A 24,811-nucleotide genomic window follows, 5' to 3' on the forward strand; every position below is an offset into this window, starting at 1 on the left:
GTTAATAAAAAAGAACCAATTACAGTTGAATTATTACAGTCTATGTATCACAGTTCGTTCGAAGAAGGAAATGTTTTTACACAGAGAACTATTTGTGCATTACTTTTATCGTTCTCCGGTTTTTTAAGGAGTTCGGAACTGTTAAATTTTCATTATAATGACGTTGTTTTACATAATACTCATATGGATATTTTAATAGAATCAAGCAAAACTGACCGTTATAGTGACGGTGCTTGGCTTGTTATAGCAAGAACTGGTACAAAGTTGTGTCCAGTTGAAAATTTGGAAAAATATTTTTTATGGGCTAATTTTTCCACTGATTCAAGTTCTTTTATTTTCTGTGGTTTGAGTGCAACTTTAATAGGGCATAAACCTAAACTTGTTGATAAACACATTTCTTATTCTACTTTAAGAGATTTATTTCATAAAGCTTTAGCTCCACATGCCAAAGATGTTTCCAAGTTCTGTTTACATTCCCTGCGCTCAGGCGGGGCTTCAGCCGCAGCTAACCGCGGCATTAAAGACCGAATGTTTAAAAGACACGGTCGTTGGTCCAGTGAAAACGCTAAAGACGGTTATTTCAAAGACAATATGGAGGAACGATTGTTAGTATCTCAAAGTTTAGGTTTATAATAGTATTAATGCTATTAGTTTGTGTATATATTGTAATTTTGATGTCGCAACGTTTATAACTTGGCGCAATTAGTTTCTATTCTTTGCCCGTTCTTTGAGGTCAGCCGGCATCCAAAGTCGCTTACAACAAATTAAACAATTTGAAATGTTTATGTTCGTTTCTTTCATTTTGTCACTTTGCAAACAGTTTGCAATGATCTAGGGGGAATACTGTTTTTACTATGAAAAGACGAACAAGGCAGATCATCAATGAAACAAATTCAAGCGAATGTTGATGATTTTCAAACAGGAATTTAACCTTCAAAGACAAGGTCAGTCCAGGGTAACATTATTATTTTCACGTCCGTTTCGGAATGGGATATATCTGTCACTCACACTACCTTGTTTATGTTTATTTCTGACATTTCAACCTTGGGTAAAAGCTCTTGTTTTGTTTTGTAATATCTTTTTATATGACTAAGCTTTTGATAATATTGAGGCTGGTGTTAGTCGTTGTTTTGTTTCTTAAGTGTCAGTTATGTCTCAGTCATGCGTTCAATTAAACATTTAGTTTGGTATCTTGTTACAAAATTCTACTCATTTGCCATATATATGAACTACCTTTTGCTTCAGTTGTTCTGTTAGCATTTGCTATAATTATAGTGAATTAGAATTTTGTATGGAAGTCAAAATACTTCTTAGCTTGATTTGTGCCACCTAAACGACTCATTTACTGCACATTCAGTGCTATTTCCTTCAGGTGTTAAACATCTAACTCGTTCCAAATACACTACATATTTGACATTTGTAAAGAATTTGAAAATATGGATTTTAATGGAAAAAAACAACACAAATTAAATACAGTAATCGTTACTTTCACGTTTTATTAGTTTGCTAACATAACATCAATTAATCTCGATCACGTCTATCTTCACGCTTTCTCCGTTCTTCACGCACCCACTGCTGATTACGCTTTTTCCTTGAGGAAACTGTAAAATTTGGCCGGCCATCGGAAAGAAACTGGGACGAGGCCCATTTTCCTAAGTTCATCCCTGGAATCTGACCACAGTCCACTCTTTCATTTTCTCTAAAAGAAAACACAAAAATATGAACGATATGCTATATCAATACAATACTCATTTAATAGAGCTTCACTGAGGTTAAAAATCTTTTTTTAGGGTTAAGGGTAGGTCAAGCCAAGCTTTGATATGATGACATTCTTAGTTCAAAAACAATTTGATATTTGTCGTTATTTATAGCATTAACTACAACTAGTCTAGTTCACTTGAATCTTTTCTTCTTCATTTACTATCGGGAGATAAGTACGTTGCTTTACGGTTTCAAGCATAAATAAATTAGGTAAAAGAAGATGTCTAGATGGAAAATTAAAGATTCAATAAATACAGCTGCACTCACGTTCCGGGCACATGGAACACATCAGGTTGGATTTGGCTAAAGTCAAAGTTATCACAAAGTACTCGGGCAAATGATACCTTACGAAGCTCAGTGAGCTGATCTGAATAATAAATGTATAAACCATATCTAAAATTGAGACTGACATACAAATACTCAATTCATTGGATATCTATAAAAAGTTCTTGCTTTTTATAACATTTAGTCATAAAATGAGCATCCAAATAACTAAGATCATAATATACATATTTGTATTTTTCTTCCTTTAACATATCCATTATAATGAAAGCAAATTTTGTGACAGGAAATAAACCTATAATTAACAAGTCTTATGAAGTGTACAAAGTTAACTTGTTGGAAAACGTACCATTGGTAAACCTTATGATTGGATTGTTTGTCTCGTGCCAATAACGGTCACCTATTCTCAACTTTTTAAATTGTTTCCCTAACAAACAAGCAAATGTTGGTCCTACGGAGCTGTCAGGCAGTAAAGTTTCTGTCATTGCGCCGGCGAACAAATCTATGTCATCGACGTGACTGTAAAAGAACAAATGCGGCAGCATTTTTCAGACACGTGAAATATACTTGTTTAGTATTGACATAAAAGTATCGACACTTTATGAGGAATGGGTTTTTATTAAAAAAATAGCTTCTGCATTTTGATATATTATGGTGTTCAAGTGGAGTTCAAGCAATTTTACATCAGACATTTAACGCTAGCATAATTGTAATTAGAGATCAAATTTTGATTTGTTTCATAATACAAAGGCACTGGTAAGGTGTTCGAGATTTGAACGTTTTATCCTATATAAGAACTATACTGATTAAATTGCAATGGAAACAAATGGTACTCATGCAGCTGCGATAACTGCACAATCTGGTCGCAGGTTTAACAATTATTTTTAGATATTTAATGATCTGTCTCTGATGTGACATAGTGCTTTTTCTTATACCATTTTTTTATTTGTTGGAGAAATGATATAGTAGCTTTCAATGTACCTATGGGTGGCTTGGCTTAAATGTACAAAGGAGAATATACTAAACTTGCTGTGTGATGTCATATATTTACCTATAGACATTCTGTATCTTGATTTTTTGTTTCTCGTTATGATCAGGTAATATAAACGATCCATCATTTGTCATATCAGCTTTAACTGCAATAAAACAGTATCGTCATTATAACATACTATTTACAAATATAACAAAAACTGAATGGAGTTAATATCATTAGTGAATAAAAGTCTGACAAGTTATATGCTCCTGTATAAACAATTGCATGATATATCCCGAATTTCTAAGAGAGTGTCATTTTGCAAATAATCTGTATTACGTATTTACGACATAGCCAGCGTTCCGTTCAAAAAACTTTAAAATTTAACAGCACTCGTTGATATAATTTATGTAAACGGCATAAATTTAAATGAAAAGCGAAATTACAAACGTGTAGTATTGGGCCATAGAATTGGTCAGTAAAATTACAACAGATCATTTTGTCACATAAGAAATATATTGTGATTCTTGTGCAAAGAAATATAACATATCTTACCAAGGTTACAATGTATTCTCCACTGATTGTATCCTGGTAATCCATGATCTCGACCACGTTGTATATTAAGTGCCGGCAGGTCTAGACTTTTTCCTTTTTTGTCCTTGAATAAAAGATTTCTTACCCCGTCTCCAAAAATGCTGTGTGAATAAAATAAACAAGCACCAATGAAAATGTGACTGTGCTGTGTATTTCTAGAAATCTTTTTTACTATATTTAAGTACTTAATCAAAACGTTTAAAATGCTTCTTTAAAGCGTTCAATTTACTGTTATTATTATTATTAATATATCATTATTATTATTATTATTATTATTATTATTATTATTATTATTATTATTATTATTGTTTAATAGTACATGCATTAAATATTTAAAATTAAATTGACACAATCTGATTAATGCACTTTTTGCAAAGAAGAAAAAGAGACATTATCTCCTTTATTCTAGAATTGTTCTGTTATAAAAACTTTAATTTTAGATGTGCAACAACTGTTAAAAAAACATAATGTTGATTGAAGGGTTGATTGTAAGACATTCATTTTAGGGTATCAAAAAGACCAATGTCAATTTGATATTTTTTGTCTAGAATTAAAAAGATACATATTCTTGTGCAACAGGATGGAGACAATACCATCAATACAAGGCCTCGTCTCAAGTTTAAAGCTATCATCTTCAATAGTTAGTTATATAAAAGTTAAAAATTCTATGTACTCATTAGTTGATATGATAGCAAATAGGTAGTACATTTTTTTTAAATTAAATACTTATATATAACAGTTTGATTATATTATACTATATCCAGTTTTTGTGGAAATGAAATACTCTGAATCCCAAGAGAACCTTTATCTTCTATGTATTGTATATATTATAAAATTATGTATGATATAAATGCCCTTATGTTTTTTCAAAACATTGCAATAAAATGTAAGGTGAAAATAGTGGATGGATCCCCGACCCTATTTTACCTATTACGGGGGAAATAAACGGAGCTACCTCTTGGGCATCAAAAAAATATAAATGAAAACAAAATTATTATTATTTCTTTGTTTGTTTTGTTTTTGTATCTGTATGAATATTACTTTTAATGTTAATTACACTACTTAATTTTGGGTTAATACATGAATAATTGTTATTCCGTTTTATAATTTGAAGTCTTTAAGCTTAATCAATCTGTAACAATGATACAAAGGTTTCAATTTACGATGCATAGAATTCATTTTTGTGCTAAGTTTGTTTTAACTTTCATTTAGATTTCAAACTTTGTTGTTATTCTACTTTATATACATGTATATTTTTAAGGAAGCTCTTGTTAACATGAAAACCACACTTTAATGTATGCTATTATGATATATAACACACAATCTTATATTTCAGGCCAGCAGCATGTCAATTCATCAACACTCGACGAAATCTTCAAAATGATAGTCTGATTATGATTTGACGCAAACATATTTTAGAAGTATGTTTGCGCGCTCATTGGCAGGAAGATATGGAGAAAATTTATCGGCTTCTATCATATATAGTGTTTATAAACAAGGTAATTAAAGAAGGAAAATGTACGGGCGGACTTGAGCTGACTGTTATTGACAGATTGTATGCGATTCAGATGTAACTGCTCATTCAGATTTTACTGTAGTTCAAACACTGTGAGCCTTAAGAAAAGGAATCCGACTGGAACATTATGTCAGGAAATATCGCTTCATGTAATACCATTGCAATATATTGACATATATATGTATATCTTCTAACATTAAAGACGTTTTCGGGAGTTTTCATATAGACATATAGGCAAAATTAAAACTGTTCAATAGAATTTCTTTAAACTTGGCATGTTGTTAGACTGAATATGATAACAGAAACATTTTAAGCGAAAAAATAACTGGGGTCACCGTTCTCGGTTTTGATCAGCAGAAGAAAGATAAAATGATAAAAAAATACCCGTCAGCAAGAGGTGTTGGATCATCTACGAGCCATCTAGCGATCCCATCAAGCCCTGCAGCACCGTCAACCTGAATCATGTGTGGCCGATGATATGTTGTTTCTATCGGTTTCTTCTTGGTAAATTGATATTGCTTGCTCATTAAAGCCTGATAGTCTGCTATTTGTGAGTGTCCGAACCTGTTACAAATATTTCATTCATTTACTTTCTGAAAGGAGTTAGCCTATTTTCAATCGGTATAATAATGTTTTTATCTACGTTATTAGAACTATTAAAACAATGTAGACTAATTGAAATGAATCAACCATGTTTGTAAATGATAATGCGAATGGCATGTATGTGAAGTTATTGCTAAACGCTATCTACTTCGAGATATTTGTTTTGTCCTATTATTCAACTAAAACGTCAGATTTTATGATTTATATACTCACCTAAACGCTGCTGCAGCAAAAGCGTTAATGATTGACGGATTAACATCTGCTCTGTAAAGATCAGAATGGTCCGTCGTTTCAAACAGATTAAGCTTATACTTGTCCATGGTATCTTTGTTTAATATTGCAGGAAGGTATTCTTTGTAGTTTATTATCTAAACGCAATAAAAATTATAGTTAGGACAACGATGTTTATGATGATAATATTGAATATGATGAATCATTTTCATGAGAAACTAAGAAAAAAATTCAATGTATCCGCACAATATGATCAGAAATGACCTTACCTACATCTGATATATGTATCAGTAGAAATATAAAATATACCTGTATTATTGCCGCCATTATGCGCCTGGTTTGTTGGAATATCGTCTCGTCATCCCAGTCAGGGTTTATACGACCAAGTTCTTGTGCAATTCGGTTATGTTCTCTCATAAAGCATGTGTGACTCCAGCCAAGACTTGGTACTACGTTCACACGTTTATCTCCTACAAGAAACAGCCATGAAAATACAAAACGGCAAATATATATAAAGATTCACTCTTTACATCATACGCGAATATATTTATAATATAATAAACGACTATGATATTAAGTTAACTTGATAAGAACATCTGTTAAAATGCCGGAAAAAGAGCAGAATAACCAAATGTCTTCAATTGTATTGCCCTGTTCGTTGATAAGAGTCGAGCGAGAACATGACATTGCAATGCCTAAGTTCAACAGCACGATTACAGAAACCGCACAGATGCAATGGATTACGTTCTCGAAATGCCATACGTTAACTTAAAATGTAATAAAATCAAACACATGTGAACTTTTGGTGCTAGGAGAATATTATATAGATAATTGTCCGCATTTGTTTTTGTTTGAATACGATTTATATTAAGTAAAGTTTCAATATATAACAATATAAATATTTTTGTTGATACAGACAAAGATTAACAAAAATGGCTACTAATTTCTTTCATAATCAACACGGACAGTTTTAGCGCATCAACATTATATTGTGATATTAGCTTTTATTATCAACTCAATATTGAATCTATCGTTCATTACATAAGTCATGTTTTCTTACTCAACAACTTACTTTCATCTTTAAAATAAATTTATTTATATTTGTGAGAGACATTCCGGATTTTTTTGCATTATTCTATAACGATATCATCACAATCATTCATGTTCACCCAGTGAACTATAGAAATGTTTCTTTAAGTTTTGCATGAAGAGTGTATGTATTTTACGTTTTAAAATACCAAGTTTAAGCGTAAGCTTAAAAATTAACCGATTTAAAGAACAAATTGTTTTATGAAAAGAATCGACAAATATAAGACAGTTAGTTTTGCTATTACTATGAAAATGATCAAATCAGGATTAATCTCGTAGATATAGTGTATATTTTTCATCTCATACCCTCTATAGGCTTTCATTTCCAGAAAACTAAGATTCATTCTCCTATATACATGGATAGTCATTTACGTATATATCGAATCACATTACCTGCCATAGTACAGTGATCCTCTGGAGCCTCGATAGTACACTTATCACTAGGAGCTGGTGGTAGTTGTTCACTTCGCTTTTCATTATCTTCGTAAAACTTCAGTAATCCTATTCAGATTTAAATACATGAGGGTGATCCAGAAATACCCGGAATAAACTTAGTGACAAAATCCATTACTTTATCACTATAGATTTCAAATTTCAACGCAGATCACGTTCTTTAAGCTGCTCATCAGTGGCCTTTCTATTGGTTATGTTAGGCGGCCTGAGACCTGCACATTTTTCTCAACTGTTACACATACCATTAAATCAATACTATTTTGAAATTATATAGATGAAACATCATGAACTTCAAGTATGAAATAAATGAAGAAAACATGAAATTTATCAGAATTATAAACAAATTCCGGGTAAGTCTGGATCATATAGTACTAAATTTTAGCAAGTACATATTAATTTTCATTATTCACTAACAGCACGACTAAAATATAAACATATTTAATGTCTATTATTATAACCCCACCACAAAATGTGGGAGGGGGCTATAATGGATTCGCTTTGTCGCGTCGGTCGGTCGGTCAGTCGGTCGGTCCGTCGGTCCATCCGTCCGTCTCCATTATTGTGTCCGCTTCTATATATCATATACCAATTGAAGGATTTTCTTCAAACTTGGCTCAAATGTTCACCTCAACAATGTTGCCCATGTGTCAGCTCAAGGTCCAGGTCCAGGTCGCAATATCTTGGCTCAAATGTTCACCTTCACAAGGTTATGTGCAGAACCAATGTTACCCTTTTGCCGGCTTAAGGTCACACTTGAAGGTCAAACATTGACTTAGAAAATATTCTTATATTTAAACAGGTATTTAAATAATTCTGAAACTAGAAAAGGTATTTGCTTTAAACTTAAAATATATATGAAGTGTCACAATTAAGATATGCAGGTCAAGTTTCATAACCCGGTATTGCATTTTGACAAAGTCATGCTCCTTTTTAAGTCTTCAAATTTACATACAGTCAAATTTTAGACAATATGTTGTGTCCGCTCTATAAATCCTATACTAATGGAAGAATTTTCTTCAAACTTTACTCAAATGTTCACCTCAACCATGTTATGAGCAGAATCTATGTTACGTTTGTGCCGGCCTAAGGTCAAGGTCAGACTTGAAGGTCAAAAATTGTCTTAGAAAATGTTCTGAAATTTTAACATGTACTTGAATATTTCTAAAACTAGAACAGATAATCATTTGAAACATCAAATATATACAAAGTGTCGCAAGTAAGATATGCAGGTCAAGTTTCATAACTCTGTATTGCATTTTGACAAAGTAATGCCCCTTTTTAAGTCTTTAAATTTACATACAATCAATACTAGACAGTATGTCGTGACAGCTCTATAAATTCTATACTAATGGATGGATTTTCTTCGAACTTGACTCAAATGTTCACCCCAACTGGGCAATGTGCAGAACCCATCTTATCATTGTCGCCATCTTGTTTGTTTTGCGTCTGTTACAAAAGATCTGATGCATATACTTATTTCCTAAGGACTCTTATATTCCTTGATATTGTTAAAATTATCAACTTTATCATTACCCGTGCTTTTATATTAACCTTAAAGCAACTGTAAATTAAATTAAATCTAAGTAACAATTTATGTTTGACACGTTGATGTAAATAATGATAACAATAGTTTGATAAAAATATTCAGGTGTACAGGGAAATAAATAAGAAAACCGAAATAAGAATATGCATTATTATATTACGTTTAATTTGATATCATATGCGCAATAGTTGTTATAATCAAAAACAAGAGCTGTCACAGAACGTGACAAATGCCCCCGAAGGATTCTAGTTATAAACACCTATTACATGTTAAGCGTGTGGTAAAAATTGACAAAGTTCGAACCCCAGCAGTGATCTTTAAGCTAGACAAAGAAACGTGGGTCTTGTTCACAACACATAGTCCACCTATGGTGACATTATATTTTTAAATAGAAATTTAAACTTTCATGTATATGGAAGTGACAGAGCGGACACAACAACCACCATTTATATGTATATAACATAAATATTAAAAAGTTTAAACCCCAGCAGTGACCTTGAACTAAGGCGAAGGAACACGGGTCTTAAGGGCAACACATCATACATTTATGATAATTTCATATGTGAAATAAAAAAATATAATCCTTTCATGCATATTAGTTTCAGAGCAGGCACGACCATCTCTGCCTATATGTATATTAACATCCAAATTGACAAAGTTTGTACCATCACAGTGACCTTGACCTTAGTGGTAGAAACCCGAAGTTTGTTCGCGACACACCATACATCTATGGTTATTTCATATGTGAAAGAAAAATTACAATCCTCCCATGCATACTGAAGTTTCAGAGCGGACACGACCACCACCTTCTATATTTATATAACATAAAAATGACAAAGTTTCAACCCCACAGTGACCTTGGCCTTAGTCGTAGGAACCAGAGTCTTGTTCGCGACACTCCATACATCTATGGTTATTTCATATGTGAAAGAAAAATTAAAATCCTTTCATGAATACCGAAGTTTCAGAGCGGACACAACCAACACCTTCTATATTTTAAAAACATAAAAAAATGACAGAGTTTGAACCCCCCAGTTACATTGACCTTAGTCGTTGGAACCCCCGAGTCTTGTTCGCGACACACTATACATCTATGGTTATTTCATATATGAAGAAAAATTAAAATCCTTTCATGCATACTGAAGTTTCAGAGCGGACACGACCACCACCTTCTATATTTATATAACATAAAAAATGACAAAGTTTCAACCTCCACAGTGACCTTTACCTTAGTCGTAGGAACCCGAATTTTGTTCGCGACACACTATACATCTATGGTTATTTCATATATGAAGAACAATTAAAATCCTTTTATGCATACTGAAGTTTCAGAGCGGAAAAGACCACCACTGTCTAGATGTATAAAGCCGGACGGACAGACTGTCAGACTGAGTGACAGACAGACAGACAGACAGACTGGCGGTTCGATGTTAATATGCCATCCTTCGGGGGCATGATAAAGTAAAATTTACAAGATTATAACACAGCTCGTCCTGAAAATTTAGACCGTATTTATACAGCTAAAATGTTACCGAGTGAAAAAAATGTCATTATGTGAGTACCTGATACCATTTACGGTACTTAAAATCTATGTTTACTTGCAAAAATGTTCTAAATTTGCAGACATATCTCTCACAAAGTGAATAAAACAGGGGGAGGGGGGGTGTTCGGTTTAGTTACGATAAACCATTCCTGACACTCTTTCATTTGATCCTACAGCCGTTAAATTCCGTAAACGTACCATCTACTAAAATGTAAATCGGTATGAATGTATATAACCAGTTTGTTAAGAATCCCCATCAGCGTTGTCTGTAAACTTAATGTATTGCGCATCAAGAATAAAGACGTAAACAGGTAGGTTCGAATCCTGGTTCAGCCACTTTCATTTTTTATCTATTTTTTTTTATTTATTTACTTTTTGTAACGTTAAAATTGCAATCTCTTTGAAATATAGAGCAAACTGTTTTGATTTTTGTGTGTGTATTTAATCTGTGTAGTATTTCTAATGTGTATTATTAACGCGCTGTACTTTTTATTAAAGATTTTTAATGAAATAAAACATCTAACTGTACAAAAAAACCCACAAATTAAAGGTATTCTTCAACCAGATGTAGTAAAACGAGTTCAAATTAATTCTTGTAAAATAAATTCCAAAATAAAATTAAAAAAACTCGTATTTTGATGACTTGGTGTTGGTTAGGTATGGATCACTAGTCCGTTATCTATACCAATAAATACACCACACCTCGCTGACATGTGAAGTTTAAAGATATATTCGTTAGATACCACTGATTATCCAATGACTTGTACGAAAGTTAAATGAAGTGCCAGGTCAATATTGTTGGACGATACCATTATCAAAACTTGATTTATGTTGTATCAATTACGCTAGCAATCATAACAACACAGGAATTCATTGACAATCATTGAACCAATACTAACAATTTTATCTCGTATGATTTGTTTGATAATTGTTTATGTTTAAACGCAATCTCATTAAAATCAAATCCGTAACTCTTCGCTTTGAAGAGCTAGCGAAGGGTAGCGGAGCGACAGTGGTGGAATGATTTAAACAAATAATATTTTAACACTAGACTACAGTAATTGTATTCAGATATTTCGATAAACGCAGTTCAAATATAAAAAAGATTAAAAACGACAGTTTTTGGTATCTGTGTGAAAAAATACTTTCGAATATTATCTTAAAGACTATCTATTTCAACACAAACAAAGAAATTACATTAATTTTTATGAAAACTTTCTTTTAATTTTAATTTTTTGTACGGAAGAAATTTTGTGTAGCATTATTGTTTGAGTTTATTAACCTGTCAAATGCTAACTGATTATACGGTCAATGTACACAATATATTAATCTTCGATAGTTTTTCGTTAAGTTCGGTGAGATGTTCGTTGTAATATATGATTTAATTTAGTTTGTGTTTGTCAAGAACAATGTAATTTTACAGAGTTTTATAGCACAATAGAGTAAACTACGGGTTTTATAATGTTAGTGCCCTGATGTAGACTGCGTAGGTCCATTTTTTTCTTATTTATAATAATAAATTATTGTTTTTTATGTTGTTCGTTTTGTTTAAATATGTTCGGCTCTTATTTTAGTATAAAGTCTTTACTCTATTCAAATACATGGCTTATCAATTTATTCGGATTAAAATCAATAGATGTCATTTCAATGCCGTTAAACACAATACAAATAGAGACAAAACAGTTTTTTCTTTGCTGCATTATATCCGTGTACACTCGGCAATTTCCATATTAGTATGCTGCAAAAATAAAGAAAGAGTAGGTCTAAAACAATGGCAACAATAGGGATCGAACCACAGACCTCTCACATATCAGGCAGTCACTTAACCAATTGTGCTCTTGCGATGTAACTGCAACTTTATTTTATGCGGGGTGTTACATTCTAAACCTTAGTGATACATGTACACCATATTATTTCTCGTAAACTACACGGACTGAACCGAAGTGGGATCGAATATTTATATGGGTGCTATAATGTATTCATAATTGAGAGGTCAATAAAATCAGACTCAGTGGCGGCATGGCCGAGTGGTTAACGCGTCGGACTAGTAATCTAATGATCGCTAGCCGCATGGGTTCAAACCCCGTCAGGGGCAAGTCGTTGTTTTCTTGAGCTAGAAACTTTACACCTATTGCTCAGTATTGGTTGGTTGGTTCAAGGAACGGATTCGAAAGTGTGTCTATAAGCTTATAGCCTCCTACACAATCGAACTAAAATAAATTCTGTATAAACCAAAATCAGACTATACTGTATTTCAAGAAGCGGAGAAAGTTTTGCACAAACAACATTATCTATTTATACCTACATGTCACTATTTATTTGTATAATTTGTAGTACATTTCGCCGGTTAAAGCTTTTCATCCTTAAATGTATGAGCATCCGCTCAAGTAGAGCCCCGGGCTCTCCTTATATATACTGGATAGTTATTTACCGAACTTAATATAATTTAGTACATGTACTAGAACAAACTCTGGACATGGGCAAATTGCCAGACGTGAGCAAGGAGTATTTCTTTTGTTACGGTCACTGTTTTTGTTGTTATTATTATTATTATTATTATTATTATTATTATTATTATTATTATTATTATTATCATTATCATTATTATTATTATTATTATTATTATATTATTATTATTATTATTATTATTATTATTATTATTATTATTATTATTATTATTATTATTATTATTATTATTATTATCATTAACATTATCATTATTATCATTATTATCATTATCATCATCATCATCATATTTATCATCATTATTATATCATTATCATTATCATTATTATAATTATTATTATTATTATTATTATTATTATTATTATTATTATTATTATTATTATTATTATTATTATCATCATCATCATCATTATTATCATATTATATTATTATTATTATTATTATTATTATTATTATTTTTTATTTTATTTTTATTATTATTATTATTATTATTTCTATTATTATTTAGGATTGTTGTTGTTCTTATTTTCTTTCACTATTTATAACTTCTAGTAATAAACTTCTAAGTTTAAAGTACATGCTTACCTCCTTTGAATGCTCGCAATGAAATTGTTTGGTTTTCAGTTGAACCATAAATCGCCGATGCATCTATATATGACGTCACTTGGTTCATTTGTTCCCGTGATCCTTAAAAAGGAAAAAGTAAATAAAAGCGGCAGAACAAGAATTTTATTGTGGAGAATTATATTTCATTAAGCTGTTTACTCTTGCCTCTGTCAATATGGAATAAAAACATAGAAGAAGGCTCATTATCTAATTTTTTTTTATGTACCGTTTAAAGGAACTGGACTGAGGTCTCTAAAAGTCTAAAGATATTAAATTTGAAATTCTCAAATAGATCAACTGGGACATTTAAAACATATGCAAAGACAATTAGGAAATATACAAAGAAATAAATTGAAAATACATGTAGTATTTTTGTGCTATTCTTAGCCCGATTTAAGTGAAAAGTTTTTCAATTTTGGGCCAGTTTTCATAATTATAATAATTATTCTGACTTGAAATTACGGAGCGAGCTTATGATTTGAAACTTTAGACACAATTTCTTAGTCTAGAACTATATTAAATGGAATATTAATCTTGCAAAATTATCACCAGCCTCATCATGTCTATAAACATAAGTGGAGTCCCTGATGCTATGTAACTTGATAACCAGGTTTAGGGCGCCGAAACAATGATTCAAATCTTTCTTAATACTATAAGTTATCATACCAATAAGTGGGGTAAAACACTTGTATATGGAAAAACTATTATAGTCTTATAATTTATATTGCCTAAGCGTAAGTATAACACATATTATGTTAATCGTTGAAAAGTAACTTTAAATACAATTATTAAATTTCCCTATTTGCCCTAGTCTGCATGAGTCATTTTCTTCCCCAACCCGTCTCAAATGAAATCCAACATTATCTATTTACTCCTATGATAAATATTATAATGTATCGTTACTCTCTGTTTCAAGAAAAATTCATTTATTTTCAGCTAAATATTTCACATAGGAGTTCAAATCTTTTGGAGCAATGTCAAATCATGCATTTTTAAATTTGTGCTAAATGTCTTGAAGATATAAGCATCATTGTTGTTTTTTTTTCAATATTACATACCAGGTTCACAATTATGTTCTGGCGCTGGAGCTGATCGCACCAAACCCATGCAAGTCCTACTAAAGAATGGATCGTCAGCCGGTATACGGATGGAAAAGCACTCTGTCCTGTTTTAAATACATGGAAATACTGCGATAGTTCATGTTTGATGCTATGTATGTAAAATAGCGTTCATTTCCTGCTATTACAGTTAAAATATATAATGAACGTCAAATGTTCGTTCTAAACGTCTTCGCCCTTGGAAGCATTATTTAAAATGACACCATCATATTTTGGCATAAATTACATTACCAATCATATACTCAATAATGTTAAATTAATTGCATATGTATGCATTTTTTACAATAAACCTGTATTAATCGTTGCAAGATATACATGTATATTAAAAATACATTAAAGGCACATTATGCCTGAGAGTCTAATATTTTTCCTTCCTTAGAAAGGGCATAAAACGTCTAAATAATGGGTTTAGAATTAGTTAGATGCTTATCACATGCATGAAAATATGAAGTTGAAAGTAAAAGTAAATGTATTTGTCATAAATGGATCAAAATGAAAATAAAGTAGTATTTTGACTTCTATATAAAATACTTAATCAATACATCTGTACTAATTGCCAAAAAAGCAACCTAAGCAAAAGATGGTTCAGGTCATTGGCCAATATGCATTTTTTGAAATTCATAACAGGGTACCAAAAAATAAAGTCTTTTTAGAAATTGAAATAATGGCATTTCTAAAGAATAACGGACCATGGACAAGTAAAACTAAGGGGAACTAACCTATTTTCGTTTCCTTCACCACAACATTCAATATTAGCTCCCATTGCGCCTGTTTTAAAAATGTTTAACAATATGTTACTAATTATATATGTTTACAAATAGAATTAAGTTTTTGCCTACGCTATCAATCTAATAAATACGACGTGAACACGTCATAGATGGTCTTTATGTATATGTTTGGCTGATCAGTGTGCTGTTGTTATGGAACTAAGACAAAGACTTATGTCTTGTCTGTTCAATGTTTGTGACTGACTAGGATGTCACTGTTATGCTATTTGTACGATAATTAGATAATTAAAATCGGATGTATTTTTTTAAATATCGGTCTGTATTTCAATATAAGATTTGTAAAGGAACAATACGTGTGCCAGTACAATTTACTTAAACTGTCAGAGTCATCTATTTTCGCATAATTTTATAGGTTTGGTGAATGCAACTAATCAGCGGCTAAAGCAATAAATGAAGCTGTTCAATGAAATACAATGACAATAAAGCCCGCAAGGACAGTCATTATAATGATTATTATCTTTTTTTATTATTGTTCACGTCATCCTGAAAAAAATGATACTTGTTTAAACTTTAGGATAATGACATGTTAGATATAATGAAACAATATATGCAGCAACGTGTAAAATATAGAACACAAGACAATCGTAAGTAATGACAGGCGTTAAATGTTATTTTGAATTATCAGAGTTTATGTATATAATTTCTATTTCTTAACAAAAAAATGTACAATCCCTATTGCGTAAAAGCCTATATAAGCAACCAAAATACACGTTCACAGTGATAAGTTATTTATTTATCGCTTGCTAAGTACATGTACAAGGGCGCCCTGTTTGATTTTTGTTTTATCAAAACCTGTCTATAAATGACATGCTTAGTTTAATTAATTAAAACTTTGAAATGATTCACTTCTCGAATATTGTGGCTTTTTTAAGTATACCTTTCATTACTGGTGTTGAAACAATGTCATGGTCGATGAACTGACCCCACTGCATTACCATCATGGTCAGTTTATCATTTCTTGGCGATTGTCCGTCTGCTTTATGTAGTTCGTTACTGATGACACGTGCACTTGGCAGCTCTTCGCCTGATACTCCAAAACGTCTTGGGGCGTCAATACCTACAAAAACCAAACATTTAACTAACCGCTAAATACAATATTTCAGAATATTAGCCCCCAAACCAAATCATTCTTTAGATCCTGATACATTAAAAGTAATATAAATTATAAATTATCGTTTTGCCAGTTCATCTCGTTTATAAAAAAAGATATTTTGATTCGGTTTTTAATATTATTAGATCTTGAATTTCAAGTATATGATAAAATTATGGATTGAACACTTCTTTACATTAATGTTTCATACTGATTTTAATATTGTTTTCTAATTCTAAAGTCCAAATGTTCTCTGACCGTGTAAAACGATTATTGTTTGATTGAATTATAATTAAACACACACACGAGTTCACGAGTTTAATAATATGTAAATTTCTGTTAAGAAAGATAGATAAAAATCTCAGCAAACCATCAGAATACATAGGCGGTATTTCCCTTGACTGAGGGCACATTACAGCTCCCCAGGTCGGTTCCTCTAGATTGTTACAAGTCCCATCTATAGTCCTATAATATGCGTTTGGATCGCAGATTTGTTTCTTAAATAAAGAAAAACGTGTAAGCATCGCATGCAATATAGTTTTGATAACAGGAAGGATTCGTGTCAAATAATTTGTAATATTAAACTCCTGATATTCAAATTACTGACATCCAGTATTCGTTAAGATCTTACTTTCAAAACTGTCTTATAGATATATTTATATTTTGCCTTATTTGATATTTGAAATTTCTGGTAATTGCCATACGGTCTTTCTTAAATGTAAAATAAACATATTTTACGTACATGGACAAGATACTTCAAGTGTTGATTTCTACACTCTATAGGTATACAGAATACAAATACAAAGTGTCATTTATGTACAACTAACTTACTAAAAAAAGGACTTTACTTTAAATAACCAGTTATAGGGAATGCGCATTCCCAACATATTTATTTTGCAGTCTCTTATTCAAATGTTAACATATCCAGTAAAACAATTGCTAGATTAAAATATATTTTCGCGAAAAAAAAAATTTATTCAAAGATGAGCATAGTCTATATCTACGATGTAGTTGTATATATTAAATATATAATTATTTTACTAGTACATTTGTGATGTGATTGTTTAATACATCAGGCAAATATGCATGAACTGCCATCATAATTAAATACCGTTAAAATGAAAACGTGTTGTTGTTGTTGTTGGTGGTGGTGGTGATCTGGTTGTTGTTGTTGTTGTTGTTGTTTAAAAGATGAATTTCTTACATTTTACGCATAGGTGAATTTAATCATAAAATGCTATTAACGCACATGCATATTATACTAGTTTAGTGTGTCTGTTATTATTATACATACAGTATTATTTTCTTGGCAATAATGTTGCAACCATTTCTTCCATATTTGTAGGTATAATCCTTTTGCCTTTATTTGGTTCGGTTTAATGTGTCCCCTGAATAAAATAAACACATTATGTTGAAGTATCCTGTCTTACCAAAAAAATGATTATTATTTAATAGAATGATTAGTTTCGTTTTTAATTGAAGGGATAAGTCTTTAAGTAAGAGAGATTAATCTGTTTTAATGAATAGGAAGTTTATAACTGAAATGATGACGTGGAGCAAGAAAAATAAACAGGTACAAAATTTACGGAATATATATTATAATTTGATATATAATGGATTTTTGTATATGGTAGATCTCACTTAACAAAGAGACATTACGTGATGAACAGCTTCTTTAATGCTGCTAATTGAATTTTAGCGTTATCGACAAGTTGCGTGCTGTCTTCATTAAGGTCTCCAAACTTGGAAAGTTGATTTTCAGCAGAGTCAGCTTTTGTATCCACTCCTAAATACAGAAAGATTGTCAAAGTTGGAAAATATTAAACTATGGTTATCCCAATCAAACAAATACTAACATACGATGGTTCTAAATGGATATGCGTTGCTGGTTCCAAACGGTAAATGATGCATTCACTAATATTACTTTGAAATTAAGATTGCAATAGTTGCACAATGATAGTACATTTATGATGCTTATATTCTGTGTGATTATTCGTCTTTACGCCTTGTTACTTATTATCAACAAATAAACAAAATGCTGACATACTCGCTATGTAAGTTGGCATTTTGTAATCACTTCTAATATTGTTATGTTTTTATTTAATGACAATACGCAATGGTATGGCTTAGTCGATGGAGCTTGTCAAAGAGACAAGTATTGGCACAGGCATACATAATTCATATTGTATATACAAGCGGCGTTGAACCACCGATGTCTTGAACTCGTGTAGGATCTAAACTTTCATAGCATTTCTTTATGCAATTTGGCTGTGTCGCTTTTATTTTCTTCTTTTTTTACAACTTTCCAAATCCTAAACAATAATCGTTTTAATTTGATACAATGATTTGATAACAACCCACCTTCCTTCGTTTTCAATCTGTTTAAGGCATTTTCGTTCTTAAATTCCATTACACCAAACTCCAAGGCCTTTTGTACTAGATCGTTTATATATTTTTCTTCATCACTTAAGTTGTCTATAGTGTTTCCTTCTATTCCATCGTCGCAGTTGGCAACAACAAATATGTATCCAAAGCAAACCAAGATAAGTATGTTGATGTTCATCCTTAAATGCACTCTTAAATGCGGAAGAAACAAAATATATGAATAAAATGAATAAATATTAGCAGTACAAGAGAAACGTTAGATTCTATAAATATTTTACTACATAAATCAAAAACATATTACCTTTTTATTAAATTTCATGAAACTTGCTTTAATTTCATACTTTGCTGATTTCGGAGTAGAAATGAAAGCTCATGTTATTTGATACAAACAGTGATGTGTCCAAAATTCGTTGCTGAAAAAACACTTTTACTGCTATTGACATAGCATTTAATGGACATGGTTCAATTTCGGACAAACTGTAAGATATGTGTCTAAATAAAACTGTTTTGTACCTTACCTTGACGTACACATGTACACATTAATGTGTGAATAATTAATATGCAAATATGTATGTATGAGAAACATGATATTTAAATCAATTGCACATATCAATAATCATATAATATTACGAACATTGAACATGTCGGCGATCTTTTACATGGTGTATGTCGATATTTTCATGCACATGAGTTTCAAATACCGTGAGTGTTATGGTGGTCTTGTTATTTGAGACAGAACTTATAAAGTACAATTTATATCAGAGTTAATTCTTATGTTAAATAAGCTTTTTACTAGAGAATTAATGAATTTCTAAAAGATTGTTAACTCTTGTAAACTGTCTAATGGGCGAAAGCAAGGTTCACAGGTCGGTCTCAAATATCCGAGAAGTTTAACTAGAAACTTTGTTTTCAAAATGTCTTGAGTAAGACGTGTATATGTTCAAATATTATGTTAATGATTATTTTACTAATTTTAGAATGGTTAATGAGATTCTCCCCTGATTTCAGTTTGTAATTTTAAGATGACAAATGGAAATCCTATATATATATTCAGTTCTTCCCGGTATATATTACATGAAGTCAAACTGTTCTCAAATACAATAAATTGACAGTTAACATATAAGATTTTAGCTTTCGTAAAAGTAGTTATTAGATATTTTTATGCTTATTATCAATATTCATGAATTTGTGTATGCTTGTTCAATCAATATAGAGTGTGCACAATATATGTTTGCGATAATTGAGTGAATTCTCTCAAAGTCTAAAATAAAATGCAAATTTTGACAAACGTCACATGTATGTTATTGTAACAAACATGTGCATAGCCTAATTGGTACTCGTTTTAACACCAAGACTATTACAATATTGCTAATATCTTACATATTGCGGTAAATTATTGTTTAACTTAACGGTCGAGTTGGAGCCATATAGACTATCTTAGTGTGGAAATATTCATTTTTTAATTACACGTTAACATAATAGACAGAACGCGATAATGAACTCATTTTTCCGATTGTATTTTATAAGCATTACTGAAAAAATAACCACAATTCCGACTCCCATTCAAACAATATGGTGACTAGCCAGGAATTCAACACCAGCTGCTGTATTCTTTACAAGGTTTTTAAGCTGGTGTTGATAATTAGGGATTATATTTATATTATACTCTTCCTTCCTACACAACATATTTACTTGTTTATACCTGTCAATTATCTAGATGATTAACCTTTAGCCTGCTGAATGTGTGTATTGGATTTCCACCGAGTCAATTTAAAAAGTAAGAATCTTAATTTCAAAATTTTAAATGTACAACAATTGAACTGCTACGGTACACCTGTGCAGTCTGAGGAGACCGTATACTGGTGTTACAGGCTCTAGCCAGCAGGCTAGGGGTCAACTGCTTTACAAAGTCGATAGTTGTTTTCTAAATTAAAAATTTTCTTATCATTTTCTTTTTTTACTTTGTGTTTCAGACGAAAATATTACAGTACAACGATTCCTTTGGGCAATTTGACCTTTTTTTATCATAATGCATTGGCTAAAATGAATCATATGATAAGTTACCAAGGCAGAAAAGAAAGAATTTGCTTAAAATTCAATATTGTAGACTTTGGCATTTCAGCAATCACACTTTTATTTCTTGTATGTTTGTAAAGAATATTTGCATTTCCGTACTTTTTCGTGATCATCTATCAAATATTACTATCAGATTATTGCGTGCTCGCGCGTGTTTGCGTGCGTGCGTGTTTGTGTGTGTTCTTTACATAGAAATTAAAGAGATTAACCAAAAAAGATACTGTCAATAAAGAAACACAATGTCTGCGTGTGTGTTGTTGTTTTTTTTAACTTTTAAATCAATTTACGCAACATATACTGTCAATTTTGAAAAGCAAAAATGACATACTCAATTAATTAAACAGTACCTTTGTATGAATTTATAAATAGAATGTTAAAAACAGAAACGTTTGCAAAATTGTAACTATGTTATTGACTTTCCTCATTGCATGTATAAAGACAGGTTAAGTTGTGAGTGACTAAATTTGACCAGTATATTTATTGCTGCTGGCATCTTTAAAAAAGTAGGCTCTTACTTGTACATTACTAGCAGCTGTAAAAATATATAATGAAAAAACAGAATCAATGTACTTTGATAACAATATACCTTCTGAAGTTACTGTAAGTGCAATATGAATATTTCGGACTCTGAAAATGAAAACAAAGCTTTATGGAGAACGATTTGCATTTGATATGGATTTGTTTTTTTTAGTTTGAAAATGAAAACAATGCAACATGGAGTGCATTTGAAATAGGTTTTCTGGGATCCCGAAAATTAAAAAGGGGCTATATGTGGCACAATAAGTATTGGATGTTTTGGACACTGGAAATAAACACGAAGCTTATATGATAAGATTAACTTTGATAAGGTTTTCTTTTCTAAAAGCACATCACGTGATGCAAACGCTGAGAGTTCATTTCATAGACATGACAGGGCTCCTTTACGAGTAAAATTCTCTAGCATATCATGGTTTCAGCGTATAGGAAAATTTACACATTTACAACAAAAAAAGGGCGAGACAATCATTTAGAAGAGTTGTCATAGGCCTTACTTAAGAAAGCTGTTACTTGAGAGTTTTACTCGCGTAACGCAAAGAACAATCCTCGCAAATAACAATCGCCATATGTTGCATCAGCATTGATGGAAACAACTCGAGTTAAATATTCCTGTCTCTAACATATGTTTAAGCGCTAATTAAGCCATTAAGCCTCCGAAATCCTATTAAATTTACTTCTTGATAATTATTATTTTTATTATCATTATAATAATCATAATTTCAGTTGTTATTATTATTATTTATATTATTATTATTATTATTATTATTATTTAGCTGAATTATCGTTTACATTTGAGTTATGATTTCATATTCGTCAGATCAGAATTTATTCGCTAGTATAATCTGAAAACATCATCGAAAGTTTATTGATATAAAAGGGAGACACAGGCAAAATATATATTAACTTCTTTGTTTTGAATTTTTCATTCATTATTCAGTTAATGTCCTCAAAATAAAAACATTAGGAATTCGAAGGAACAACACTTTTCTCCTTAAAAAGAATGAAATGATGGTTCACCTGGCTCAGGTTAGAGTGTAAAGATTTGACAATAATTGTCACAGTGAAGTCTGGAAACGTTAAGGAACATGTCAAATGAATGAATTTAACTTGTTTTAATCATACAATATCCACAATTTATGTTATTGTAACATCCAGGGTTTGTTCATGTAACACCTTGTTTTAAAACTACTCGGTGATTCTGTCGGCGTCTTAATTTCGTTCAACATATATAGATATATTTACGCTTCAAACCCAAAATATATATAGATTATATACACACATTCATGTTGGGACTTTAAAAATGTCATTTTAGCAAGATTTTATTACAATAGATCATTTTAATAATTTTGTCATTAATTTGCGCGAGTATCCCTTAAAAAACTCATATATAATTTGAACAATATATAACATTAGTCACGTTTTTTCAAGTTTAACTGATGAAAATAAAGTATGAGACAAATACAATTTTGATTAAGAATATAGAGAAAAAATATTTGCCTTAATTTTCTTTATATCTGTTGTTAAATTTGCCTTTGAAATATAACGCGATTTATACTAAAAGTGTTTTGCTTTCGATCACAGGGAAGTCTTTTTAAAATATATTAAACTTTTAGTTGCATTTTTTAAATTTATTTTCAAACAATTGTATCTCATATTAAGACATAATTTTAAGACAAAAGAGATCTAAAAATCAAAAGAAACAAACTTACATTCCAACAATTCACTATCCAATCGTTTCATTGGTAGTTACAACTTGGTGCGCAGAGAAAATCGGTTATTATATATATAATATTAAAGAGGGTTGATCACAATGTGCGAAGACATGCTTTATTTTACAGTTCTTGTTTTAATAAATAGATGAGGTCAAACCAAAAATTATATCCTGCATATTGTTTATCCCTTTTTATTGATTTTTATTCTTATGAATAGTAATAAATGTGTGCTCACTTATAGTATGGTGTTTGTTTTTGGAAGTGCAGTATTTGTATAAAGCTGATTTGAAATTTAAACTTTCTTGAATTTATCATAATTATCATGATTTAAAAACTGTCATAAAATATGACAATTTTAAATTTCAATAGCCAGTAAAATTGTCACTTACCAACAATAAATAACACTTAAAATAACATAAAAATGATAACAAGAAAATAATTTTAAAAAATGTTATTTAACTGGTATGTGTTATGTCAGTGTTATAGCATTACTTCATTTGAGGTTTACAGCGTTACTTCGTTTGAGGTAATACTTGAACATGTAGAATGGTTATGACCCAGGAATCGCGCTAAATCTAGTGAAAATATGTAAGTAAAAAATATCATTTTAATCAATTTAGCTGGTATGTTTATGTAACTAAGGGAACTTTTAAGTGTTTTTGAAAGTACTATAATTTTTCATCATTGCGACTGTTACAGAAAAATAATATAAGCTGAATAACACAATAGATAATGTATATGAAACTTATTTGCTTTACTGATGGCAATAACAAGTCATCGATTTAATATGCAAAGCAATTTACATGTTAAACTGTAACTTTTACACTTTAAAGCGAACAATTTCACACTTCGCAGAAATAGTATAAATTTTACTGTTAAAGAAATAATTCTATAGTTGAATTCAGTTTAATTTTAGTTATAATTTATAGTAAATTTTAAAGATTTGAGTAAATATTTTACAAACAAAGTGTTAAATGTATAGTTTAAAGTGTAAAAATCATAATTTAGAGACAAAACGATAACAATTGAAATGTAAATGTTGAAAATTAATGTAAATTAATCCGGTTTGATAAATGATTTGTTTCCATTTCAAAATTTAGATGTGTAAAGACCTCAGTTATCTAAAAAATGTGTTTTGCAATTGGTCAATTTGCTTGTGTTAAAGGCTACAATAGTATTTGTTATAATGTAAAGTCATGGTTTATACAGAATTTATTTTAGTTCGATTGTGTAGGAAGCTATAAGCTTATAGACACACTTTCGAATCCGTTCCTGGAACCAACCAGTACTGAGCAATTAAAGTAAATTTTCTTGCTCCAGGAAACAAAGACTTGCCCCTGACGGGGTTTGAACCCATACGGCTAGCGATCATTAGATTACATGTCCGACGCGTTAACCACTCTGCCATACCGCCACTTATATGTAAAGTCATGTGACAGATTGGT

At 30.9% G+C, this 24,811-nt stretch overlaps 1 protein-coding gene across 1 annotated transcript; it reads right to left on the reverse strand.

Annotated features, from left to right (window-relative positions):
• Nucleotides 1-1,466: 1,466 nt before the first annotated feature.
• Nucleotides 1,467-23,411, reverse strand: LOC132739525 (peroxidase-like). The gene is made up of 18 exons (XM_060727238.1): nt 23,364-23,411; nt 19,018-19,230; nt 18,316-18,442; nt 17,951-18,044; nt 17,027-17,153; nt 16,444-16,623; nt 15,498-15,546; nt 14,719-14,825; nt 13,640-13,741; nt 7,443-7,550; nt 6,270-6,430; nt 5,943-6,097; nt 5,511-5,690; nt 3,572-3,711; nt 3,095-3,179; nt 2,393-2,562; nt 2,029-2,128; nt 1,467-1,699 (listed from the first exon to the last, which is right to left on the reverse strand). Exons 1-18 carry the CDS (start codon nt 23,392-23,394, stop codon nt 1,522-1,524), a joined length of 2,307 nt encoding a protein of 768 aa, XP_060583221.1. The 5' UTR covers nt 23,395-23,411; the 3' UTR covers nt 1,467-1,521.
• Between the last annotated feature and the right edge of the window lie 1,400 nt (nt 23,412-24,811).

The sequence above is a fragment of the Ruditapes philippinarum genome, unplaced genomic scaffold, assembly GCF_026571515.1.
Source record: "Ruditapes philippinarum isolate M1 unplaced genomic scaffold, ASM2657151v2 ctg2939_1_1_1_1, whole genome shotgun sequence".
Lineage (NCBI taxonomy): Eukaryota > Metazoa > Mollusca > Bivalvia > Venerida > Veneridae > Ruditapes > Ruditapes philippinarum.